The following is a 12364-nucleotide window of genomic DNA, read 5'->3' as shown; positions in this document are numbered from 1 at the left end:
GCCAAATACTTAATAGAAAATCGAACACACTTATTTTTATGAAATACACATAAAATTTGATAAATATGTAAATATCTTCAGAAAACTGTCGAGCGCTCCGGTTCGTAAACTTTTCCATTTCGAGCGCTGGCTAAGAGGACGTTTATGTTTTTTTAATCTTCGTTCTCTGGTATGTATTGTAATCGATTTTAGTTTTTTATTCAAGAAAAAATTCATCAAGAGACTTTTATAACTTTCCATTTTCTGTCAGAACAATTTTCCTCCCAGATATATTCGTTGGAATTCGGATGGAATTAGGTGGATGGATTGTCACTGTAAATTTAATTTTTCGACTGAACTAAATCTGTTACTGTTCATATACCGAAGTTGCATATAGATATTAGTGGAATACATTGACTACACAAGCTATACCTCGTGTTGTTGGCTTTAGGGGTAGATATGGCAGCTCTACGGTATAATATAATGGATGACATCGGATTAGCGTGGCACGATACAAAGATGAGTCTGAGATCGTACTTACGGCTATGAGACTCTTAATGTGGTACAGAATGCTATCAGAAAACCACTGTTATGACTGCATCTTCCAATCATAGTCGTTTTTAAACATGTGATTTTTTCAATAAATTATAAATAGTTTCCACGTTTTTTTTATTATTATGTAAAATTTATAAATCAAGTAACTTTTCCAAGAGACGGCCAAATGTCACAGTTATCTTTAGATTTGAAATGTTTTAATAATGAATGACTGATACCTACATGTAATGATGTATTAAGGTACATACATGCTTTATTTAAATGCTTGCTTAATGAATTATGAGAGTTCAGCAATGAGAAACTAATTAATACCCGCTCACAATAAACTTTCGGAGTTGCCTGCTCACGGACAACGTTTATTGGATTAACTTGAATGATACAGTTTTCGGCTTTAGCGGGGATGTTAAATATTTAATCGTTTGGCAACACCGCACAGGAGAAGCACTTCTGCCCAATTTTGAATTATTCGGAAAACGTATTTCGGTTCAATTCGAAATCAAAGCCAACTTCTCGGAACATGGATGTTCAGTTTCTGTAAATCACGTGAAAATTATGCAACTGGCTTACCTACTACTGGATGAGAAATATTAAATGTAATATTAATTATCATATACATAATGAAAATCAATTGATTATTCTTCGAAACCGGCTTTGAAAAACTATTAAAGTAAAGGCTTTTGCAAAAATAATTTAAAAAATCAGCGAATATAGAGTAGTTATTAAACTTTTTTTCTTTTTTCTTTTGTTAACTGACAATTTTATTCATGGTGGAAATGCATTGTCGGCCTCTGACGAAACCGGTCAAGATTTATTTATTAAAAGTGGAAAAGGCACCACCTATAAAAAATGCGATTTATTAAATTAAATTAATAATAGTTATTAAACGTTCCTACTGATAATTTGGATGTTATACAAAACAATACTTAATTATGAAATTTTGGTCTCTCTTTTCAACCTATTTATTGGATAAACATGGTGAGATTGCATATTATTATGTAGTTAAAAAATACAGAGTTTTGATGAACACTCATTTTCAAAATCATACATAGAACCATGGAAAGCGATCGTGTATTGAATAGAATTCGATCACACATCATTGGTCTGCTATGCGAGTTCTCTAGTCAATCGATAATTGTTTTCTTGTGGAATTTGTCCAATCCAAAATGCGTGATCGAAATAATATTCGAATCCTACTAACTAGGTTCAAGATTTGTAGTGGATATGATTGCTTTTCCGAATCGTGCTCCATGATTATTATCCTGTTTCTGTAATTAAAAAGTGACCATAAAATTGTGTTATTACTATAACGGTGTAAATTAGTGAATTTAGTGATATTTGGTTAACCGGACTATAGTAATTGTCGGTCCGGATAATCGAGGTTGTTCTGTAATTAAAATCATTAGTCACATTTTACCACCTCAGATTTTTATGATAGTGTTTATGAAATTGGTCGTTCTAATAAATGGGAACACAATAAAGAAGTGGTGCACTTCAAAGCATGGGGGGAGGGAGGTTGGCGTTCGTTGGTATTATCGCATTATCATCACCCCAGCTAGACCCCCCGGGGGCGACGTTTCTGATCCGGACACCGCTTAGGGATGCCGCCTGGTTTTTATTGAAGATTTTTTGATTACATACTGTCTGTTACATTTATGGAACTAATATGTCCTAATTTAGTTTCTGATTTGAAAATATGCATTGTAAAATAAATCTAGGGATATTTTATTTTTATGTTGATTATTACTGTCAATTCTTGGTGGGAAAGTCACTACAAATAAAACAGTGATAAAATAATGATACTGTAAATTCACGTTGAAGATCAGTATTGCAACTATACCCATAATATTTTTTATATGTACTTAAGTAAAAATGACTGCAAGTCAAACACATTTAGACATCTAGAAAAATCGACGTTTTTTAAATAAAATAAAATAAACCATAGATTATAAAAACAAATTCTGGTAGATTTAAGAGATATTACTTATTAAAATGTATTTTAATAATAAAAATAACCACAACACAATAAAATGTATTAACAAAATTTGTGTTCAATTACCGCAGATTTCTCTATTTTTATCTTTGATTCTAATATTTTTCAAGTTGTAAATTTATCTTAGAATTGAGAAAACATAGTTTTTAAATACTAACTATTGTTTAAAACATTTCAGAGTGTAAATTATTATCAGTGAACTTCATCTATTGTATTCTGTCTCTGCCCTCTGGATGTCCCGAAACACGATTAATATTTTTAATTCAATTAAAAATATTTGTGTATTTATTTTCTATCTACAATTATTTTCATTATTTTGGCAGCGCTCGAAAAGGAATATTTTACAAACCGGGGTTGTTGATAATTTTACGAAAATATTAACATAGTTATCTAATTTTATGTGTATTTATTGTACAACGGTAAAATTGTTTTTTTATTAAGACGGAGCGATAATTTTGGGGATTTTATGAGCCGGAACGGCGCTCCGGTGCGCTCCCGTGCATTTTAAGCCCTGTAATTTTGATCAATTATTATCGAAAAAAATCTTTTATAATTACTTAAACAATCTTAACAAACTGTCACTTACTATTTTTGTACCATTGTCTCGAGTTAAACACATAGGTATCATTGTGTACATACCTGATTCAAATCTTTAGATTTACACATCACAAATACTACAATCTACATTGGTATATATATTTTTAGTTAGTAACTATAACTAACTTAGGATTTGTTTTTGCAACGATAGTGACGATTTTTGACAACCCTACTGATGCATTACATGTCAACCAAATGATATTGCATAGGGCATTTGAGTGATTAGGGTCTTTTATAATACGATTTATATTATGTCTGGATTCTGTACTTGCGAACTCAATAAACACTGAGAAGATACTCCTATTTTATACGTCATATTATTGGGAGATTTTGTGTAATTTTGAGACATTTGTATATACAATTTATTATTCTAGTCAACTTGGGTAGAGAGTGTAGCTTTAATAAATAATTAACTAATCGATAGTACACCATTTTGATTGTGCCCTCGTAAACATTTACCCTAAAATTGTGCCTACATATCGTCTAAAATATTATAAGGTGAGTTCATAATGATACAAATTTGATAGATGCACGAACAAATTAATTTTAAATAATGATGACAGCACAGCAAAATATTTCTAAGCAAATTCGCACATCAAACCTAGTTCAGATAATTATGCATCAACCCGCAAACAATTTATACAATTGTTTGTAAACTTTTGTTTGTACACAAATGCATGTGCACAAACATCGGTTTGAAATTCACGCAACCTGTCAAAATTGCTGTAAAATTAAATGTAACTTACCTAACCTCTTTAATCAACACTACATTCCACGAGACCAATCGTCGCTGCTTTCGATCAAAAAGTAAAAAAATCGATTGCGATGGAATAAAAAAAATAACGTCTCCTACAAACACATACTTACCTATCTTGAGAATAATTAATAATAATACGTTATCTGAAAAATTTCTAGTTCCGTCAAGAAATAACGACCACACTTTGCATCTACGCACAAGTACAGCGACGTTTTGTCAGTAAAACGCCCATTTCCATCCCCATGTCCAAACCATCCCTGCATTGCATACCAACCTGCGACTTCCTACTATTTTTTGGTAACTTCTAGTGGTCATTCTACGCGGTGACCCTCAGTCACCGTGGTTTCAATGCAGACAAATTCACTGACCACCTACTCCGAAAGCGCAGTCACCCACGTGTTAAGTATACGTTTTATAACTTTGCACTTTTTTGCATTCTTTACCACACTCTTTGCCTGATTACCTTGCATAAAATTAGATCACATGATATTTACTTGTATTCATATATGCAGGTAGTGATGAATAAATATACAGATAACATTTATGTAAAATAAATATTTTTAGAATATATACAGGTATCATCATTTTCATCCTAGAGTTGGAATGCAAAGTTATGATGCAAATACTCTACGTATACGTATATGTAAAGCCTAGTTTTGACCAAAATGCATATCATAACTATAAACAAATGAATATTGTATAAAACTGTCTCCTTGCTGTACCTAAAAGCTTTTTGTTTTAATTGTGATGGAAAACATCATTCACATATGGAGCATAAGAGTGCAATATTCTGTTGGATGTCCACAGACATAATATATATGTCTACCTATTTTGTTTTAGCATTATTGAATTTGATGTGATGTTACTATCACTGCCCATTTTAGATTTACCTTGTAGCCACTAAGTAGACGAAATCGAACGTTGTCTTAGGTGGGTACCCAGGTTCAATTTGAAGATTATGATGGCATATTTATGTATGTGCATATATTTATACATTATCTCTGGTTACCGTTGTTTAAATCATGCAAGAGAAGAGTCGCAAGTGATACTTTGGCGTATAATATAAATTGATTAATATTTATTGGGTGACGGACATACTGGCATGTCACGTTTCTGAAATGGTTGTGCGCATGCGTCCGGCCATTTGCATACTCTCCGCTAAACAAATGAAGGGGAAACATATAGCAATAAAAGTAAATCAAATAATAAAATTAGCGGAGGCAATTCGTTGCCAGTGTGATCAAATTAAGTAACCAAATTTACATGTGTATCCTGCCTGATTATTTTCGTACATATCACTGCACGGGCGAAAATTGAAGACACTGTGCCGTAACACTTTCAATAAATAACATTGGTACTTAATTGATTTCAATACCTATTTCAAGTGCACGTTCATTTAAACATTCTCATATAATAATGTAAACTGCTTATCTACAATAACTTTTAGCAAAATGTTCAGGAGAGCATAAGAACTGAATAAATTCGGTGTTAAGCAATATTTTCTTATGGATTTCACACAATATGGCTATATAAATAACAATATTTCCTGATTTGACATTCAAGACTGAAACATAGTTTTAACCGTTTCTTAAAAAAAGATCTGATATGAATTATTCTCTTTCTTCTGGTAACATTTAGTTTGGAGATAAGCAGTTTGCGACGATAATAATATCGACATTTTTTATTGATAAAGTATTGTAATAAGTCATTTAGTTTAGTAACCTATACAGCAGCGCGCCCGTCTCCATGCGAAATAACAAAAAGCCGCCCTTCATAATAAATTATACTTATTAAAGAACACGCGATTTTTAAAAAAATTAATTACGATGGGAAATCACAATAATATCTTTTTTGTATATATGAAAATAAATATAAGTACACACATATTATATGTATTAAAAAACCTAAGAACCTTAGTTAGAACGAAGGATTGGGGGTGGGGAGGGTAAGGCAGATTTAGGTAGGTACTTGAAATTCGTCGATACAACCATAAATTATATGTTTAAAGATTATAATGTTTAGAAATGATAATATAAATTATATTAAATTCTAAAAGATGTTTATTTTAATTTGATAGCTTCGGTTGTAATATCCTTGTTAAGACTAGTAGTGTTATCAATAGTGTTACAACCGAAATATCTATCGACTTCCTCCTGCTCCAACGTCCTGTTGAACGTAATGTAATTATACTTATTGTCATTTCAAAAGTGAGTTCTATCAAGTAAATACTGACTCTATTGGCAATACTTAAATTATTTACTACGATTTTTGGCTAAAACAAATGTTTTATCTATATTACCTACTTCATTTTCTATTGTATTTTTATGGCAATATACGATAATGTATCTATTTTGTGAACGGTAGCAACATGTCAAGTTCTTAATTCTGAACGCTATATGAAATACTTTTCGAAACATATTTATATTGTTGTAAAATCGGCGTTTGAGCATAGCAATTTTCTTGTCTTGTATATAAACGCACATATTATTATTTATGTGTACATAATAACTCTGAAAATCAATTGTCATTTTTTCTTGTAGAGTTAAAAAACATTTTTGTATTAGGGAAATGGCTATTCTCATATTGTCCCAAATTTTTCACGTATAGAACGACAAAGCGATTGGGAATATTTTGTTAAAATAAATGAATAGCTGAGAGTTTCCGTTATCAACTCTACTTGCATGGGGTGATTTCTGATGTGCACTTGCAAACTAGTTCGCGCCAATTTAATATGGATCTACAACAGACTATAAATAAAAACATGAGCTCGGCCCAAGGATGGATCGGATGGATGGGTCGCCTCATCTACTTAATGGCTTCATCCTGATTTAATCCTAACGGTGATATTATTGAATCATTACACTGCATCACTACTTACCTTCAATTAAAATGATACAATTAAGGTATAGGGATGAGCAGTGGTCAATTATTTTTTATGGTTATACAATTAAAAAGTTTAAACTATGTTGCTACTAAAATATCATTTTTGTGTATTACAATCAAAAACAAATCAAAGAAAATGTTCTTTCTATCTATACAGATGGAGCCTTGATATATAAAAGTGAAACAAAAAAGGACCATTGGTCTACTGATGAGGTTAGTTACAAGTGACTTCGTATTGCATTACGGGTTCATTTGAAGAGAACTAACCGCTTATAGTAATGGCATTTATTTGTAAGATGATGAAAACACAATCCGTAAAATTGAGAAGATATAATAATGAATACTTCGACATTATTATTTATTTGAAAAAGCCATTAAAATCGTGTATAAATGTATGTGAGTAAGTAAATAGTGTAAAAAATAACGAATATCAAAAAGTAGCAGCCATTGATTGATTGCAGGAATTAGAAAATTCCTACTTAGTGATGTCGATATATATAATATGTATACAGTTTATCAACTTTACCATGCTTCACTTTCATATAGAAAATATTTGTATACGTACTGTATGTTTATTAGCTATTGGATGCAGTGTGCTGTTACCATGTCAAAATTAAACTCTACATTTTTTTAACTACGAGGAAATTCATTCATCACAATCGCCAATATTGAATATTTTTTCATCAGTGTTTGTGCCATATTAGACAGGTATCTAAACAATATTGTGACGAAGTTTGACGATGAGGGAGGCTTGTAAAAATAACGAAAATCATGTGACGTCTTTTACAGGTGAATCGGAAGTGAAAAGTCTAGAATCTGAGTAAGCAGAAAATTTTCTGGTCTAAACTTTTACAAGCGATAGTGATTGTAAGTACGATTTTTTTATTGCAGGTTTCGGGGACGGCGGGCCGAGGCATGTTTTGCTATCACTGCCCACCCTCATTGCCACCTCACCAGCATCGCTTGCCGCAGATTGAGTATCCCTTCACACCGACACATCCCTGTAAGTAAAAAAAAAAAAATATTTCAATTTTTAAAACTTTAAAATATATGATAAAGTATGTAATATGTCGAAAGATGATCTCCACAATGTAAATGTAAACCTGTGTAATCTGTGCTTAAAAGTGTTTTAATAGATACTCAAAGATATTTAAAACTTTCTAATGAATTATACCTTAGTTTGTATTGTATTACAGTGGTTTTTCAGTAAAGAGTAACAAACAAAAACAAAATTATCAGTTTCACATAATATTAGCCATGTTATTTCTTATTAAAATTATTGTTACCACAAACATCAATATTCGTTTGATTTTACGATTTTTTATGAATGCCTAATAATAATTATTTTCTATTTACTATTCGCCGTGTATAATAATCGCAAACTAATTTCGCCAGAGTCTCAATAAATAATGATTAAATTACGTGCATCAATATTGGAACGAATCCCACCTATTTGCCAAAATCTCTCATCTGTTGAGCAAAATGTCGATAATAATCCAATAAAACCCATCATCGAATCCTAACATCTAACTAAAATGCGAATTCAAACGCAAAATCAATCCAAACAAGGAATAATTCATCGTAAATAATAACAATAATGGCAGTGGCTTTCAAATATTTGCTACAATAATCAACAATTGACGAGTTCATTTTAGGTTACTATTCAGATTATTCGTCCACTATCACAAAAGAGGAATAATTATTAATAATAAAGTTTTGTAAAAATTGGTAATTTTAAAGACATAATATATGAGTACATAATATATCCCAATGCCCACTATAGTGAGATCACGACACAAAACTGTAAACTACGATGGTGCTCATTCTTAGAATGTAATACTTATGGTAAACTGTTCACCAAAAATGATGAGTTGTATATTGAAAAAAATGTAATAATTTTAGCGAAGTAGGTATGACAATCTAAAATATTCATTTATCGAGAATAGGTTACCGCATTGCATTCGAAGATAATTAATAACTAGCACTACCATAGTAATTCGCAATTCAGTGCCACGGCCTGTATATAGTCGGCATTTACAAACATTTATATTCTATCAACAACTACTACATGCAATTTGGATTAATTTGATGGTATAATTGATCACATAGGATAATTAAGTACCTACCAACAATAATGTACGTAATACATTAAGTACATATGACGTTTTTTAATATATTTGATGGTATAATTGATCACATAGGATAATTAAGTACCTACCAACAATAATGTACGTAATACATTAAGTACATATGACGTTTTTTAATATATTTGATGGTATAATTGATCACATAGGATAATTAAGTACCTACCAACAATAATGTACGTAATACATTAAGTACATATGACGTTTTTTAATATATTCAAATAATTTTAGAGGAATTCGTATTGAATTTTTAAGTACCTATTGAAAGATATTTATTATGTTCAGTCCAATTCAGTCAAAAAATCATGCATAAGTAGGTACAAGTATGAACATAATGTTGACTACGTTTTATTTAAATATAACGATTACATAGTTCTATAAACGATAAAAGGTTTTCACTATAATTAAGATTTATTATAATTTTTAAATGAATATTATTTTTAAATATTTTTTTTAACACGGCAAAAAGTATTTTTAGTGTAGAGGGTATTTAGGGCTATTAAAATATAATACAAGATTATGCTCAATTAGAATCTCTGTTCAAATTCACATTAGGTAGGTATTACGAGCGGCCTGATAACGGTGGTTGGCGTTGTACCGTCAATATGTGGCTGTTGGGATTGAAATCAATTTTCCGTCCAATTTGCTAACCCGTCTGGTGCTAACAGGCTTTTGGTTCGGCAGCGCGATCCCTAATTGGCCGTATGACAAATTTCACCCCGCGCACAAATAAAATCATTGTTTTCTTTCCCAGTTATTTGCGCGAATGTCGTGGGGTGCGTTTACTCCAGTGGTGCAGCCGAAATAAATAAAAATAACTTTTAAAATTTTCGAATCATACTGAAGGGATTTTATTTGATATATGATATTGTTATACCATGACTAAGTTGAGTCGTTAATTGCGTAAATGATACATAATTATTTTTTCATCAACAAATTTAACAATCAACACAATATGCAGCATGCTATGTGATATTTGAGGAAAATGGAATACTTACCGTCTTTTAGTTTAGTATTTTATTTTCTATCACCTTTCAAATTATTTGGTATTTCATTTCCATTGTCCAGTCAGTAAGTAGTCAAGATTTATTCTATATATAAGTTAGAACTTTTTTTTAATAAGGCGTTGCGTTAGTAAAAATATAGTATGTACATATTTTGTGCGAGACCAATATAATAATGATTTTACTTAAAAACATGTAAGTATGTTTTCGTTTAATACTTTCGATATATTTACTATTTCATTTGAGTATATTTTTGCGACCCGGGTGTTTTGCCTTTCAACATCTTCAGATAATATGGGTACTCACTAATGGCAAATACACACTGACAACGAATGCAGTCAATTATTGTATGTATAAATAGTAATTTTATATAATAAAAGAAGGTAAAAATCTTATTACCTACTAAGTGAAGGATCTGGTATAAAAACAAAATTTGAATATTTTGGTAGGTATGTAAAGTGTTTGTAAAAACTTGTAGTAACATATCTGAAATACTATTTATCATATATCATATATTATCATATTATAAGCTAATGAGAAACAAATTTAATATATGTATATTTAATATATATACATATATTATATTCATTATATATTATATAATGAGGATACTGGGTGTGCGGTTAGGAGTAACGAGGAGATAAGAGAGCGGGCTAAGTAGCCCCCATCACGATGAGAGTCAAGGGTGACGTTGGATCTGGATCGGCCACGTGCTGCTCAAAAATTTTTCAACCTGGCTTGCCTGTTCTTCAATCCGACCGGATTCCGGCATCTAAGGCCAGTAAATACCATATACAGAGTGTATACGGCAGAGCTATATGATGCTGGGATGACCTGGGATAATGTAAGAAAACTGGTGAATGATAAGGATTCTCGGAGGCATCGTGTGGGATCCATATGCTTTAACTGAAGAGCGGATATGGTTAAAGAACAATGAAGAAGATTGGTGACCATCTATAATCTATATATCTAATTAGTGTTGAAGTTGTAATTTTATTTATTTAAATGAAATAGATGTATTATTTTTTCATTCAACGAATAATTTACAAGATTTAAGAATGTAACATTCTTTATTGATCATTTGGAAACTAATCGGTATGTTTCTGAAACGTTTTCAAATTATGTATGAAATAGATACGTCTGGAGGTACTACATACATAAATATCGAGCTTGACTACTGATGTAACAGTTTGTATATTATTTTGCCTAATATTTGAAAACGCAAAACGACTTTTCAAGATTTTTCTAAATACCATACATATGTAAGTTTATCATGATAAATACTCGAAAATGTTGATCAGCGAACAGTGGACGCCTCTGTACTTTAATGAATATTAGAATATCAGACTGTGCTGTTGAATAATTGTACGAGTATGTCCACCACGACAGAATGGCATGTTTGCGATGTAAATAAGCTTTCCATTTTGATGCACTGAAGAGATTGTTTGTCAAACGAAATGATACGGGATAAATCATTTACAGGAGGTATTTACACTATTAACGTCTAATAGTAGAATATTCAGGATAATCTGGCCAAAACGAAATTTCTGATAGAAAAAGTAAAAACTGTGAGTTTTTTCTTTTATTTCGGGTCGTATTTTTCGTTTCGTTTCGGGTATTAGGGTCGAATTTACCATATTGCTCACATATTCCAAAAATCGAGTTTTGAGATAATCGCAAAAAATCACCAGAAGATGTTTTTTTGTAATTAGTAGAAAATTATTGAACTCTCTTGAATATAAATGAGTTAGTGTGTCGATTTACATTATTTTTTCATCAGACACACAGCACCCAATGAAAAATAGAGCTTTCTCATTGGATAAAAGGCCTTGATGACAGAACTTTATTCATTGAAAAATCTGAGGTATGACACCTACAGTCAACTTTGTCAACGATTTTCAAATGGTTTTTAAAGTGACCTTTGATAGACAAACATTATACAACGTTTTTATTAGCTCGTATTCTTATTTGTCTGATGGTTGTTTATCCGGTACAAATCTTGCAATCGATTTTTAACTAACTTACCGACTAGCTAGACATTTTAGAATATATCAGAACACGATGCCAATGCATTATTTTAATATCTTTAAGTAGAATTGAATTCATTTTCAGTTAATTCTGTTTTGTATGAAAAGTTATTTCGGAAGAAATCCGTAATCCAATCCACTATTATTGGTTGCTAAGCGGGTGGTCATAGCAACTAAATTATTAATATATACGTACGTGCGTTACTATGGAAATCAAAATGACATTTCAGTACATATTCTATATTTGTTTTTTATTTACTTCATATCAAGTACAAGTTTGAGCGTATTGAGCATAATAATTCAACAGAAAATTTAAAAACGTTGTATATAAAAAGTTCTTTTTATCTTGTAATTATTTCTCTATATGGATTAAAGCCTTTAGAATCAATTAGTATAATTAACTCAAAAACGATAAAATTGCAAAATGT

General features: G+C 31.0%; 1 protein-coding gene across 1 annotated transcript in view; it reads left to right on the top strand.

The window, feature by feature from the left end:
- Nucleotides 1–12364, top strand: part of LOC147067920 (dorsal root ganglia homeobox protein-like) — a 157114-nt gene that overhangs the window by 22585 nt on the left and 122165 nt on the right. The window contains exon 2 of the mRNA XM_085952531.1: nt 7653–7764. Within this exon, the coding sequence (XP_085808657.1) occupies nt 7677–7764 (88 nt within the window). The 5' untranslated portion in view covers nt 7653–7676. The remainder of the gene's footprint in view (nt 1–7652; nt 7765–12364) is intronic.

The sequence above is a fragment of the Rhyacophila brunnea genome, unplaced genomic scaffold (genome assembly GCF_057557595.1).
Source record: "Rhyacophila brunnea isolate RB1 unplaced genomic scaffold, BYU_Rbru_1.0 scaffold_3, whole genome shotgun sequence".
Classification (NCBI taxonomy): domain Eukaryota; kingdom Metazoa; phylum Arthropoda; class Insecta; order Trichoptera; family Rhyacophilidae; genus Rhyacophila; species Rhyacophila brunnea.
This window is presented reverse-complemented; position numbering and strand designations above follow the sequence as displayed.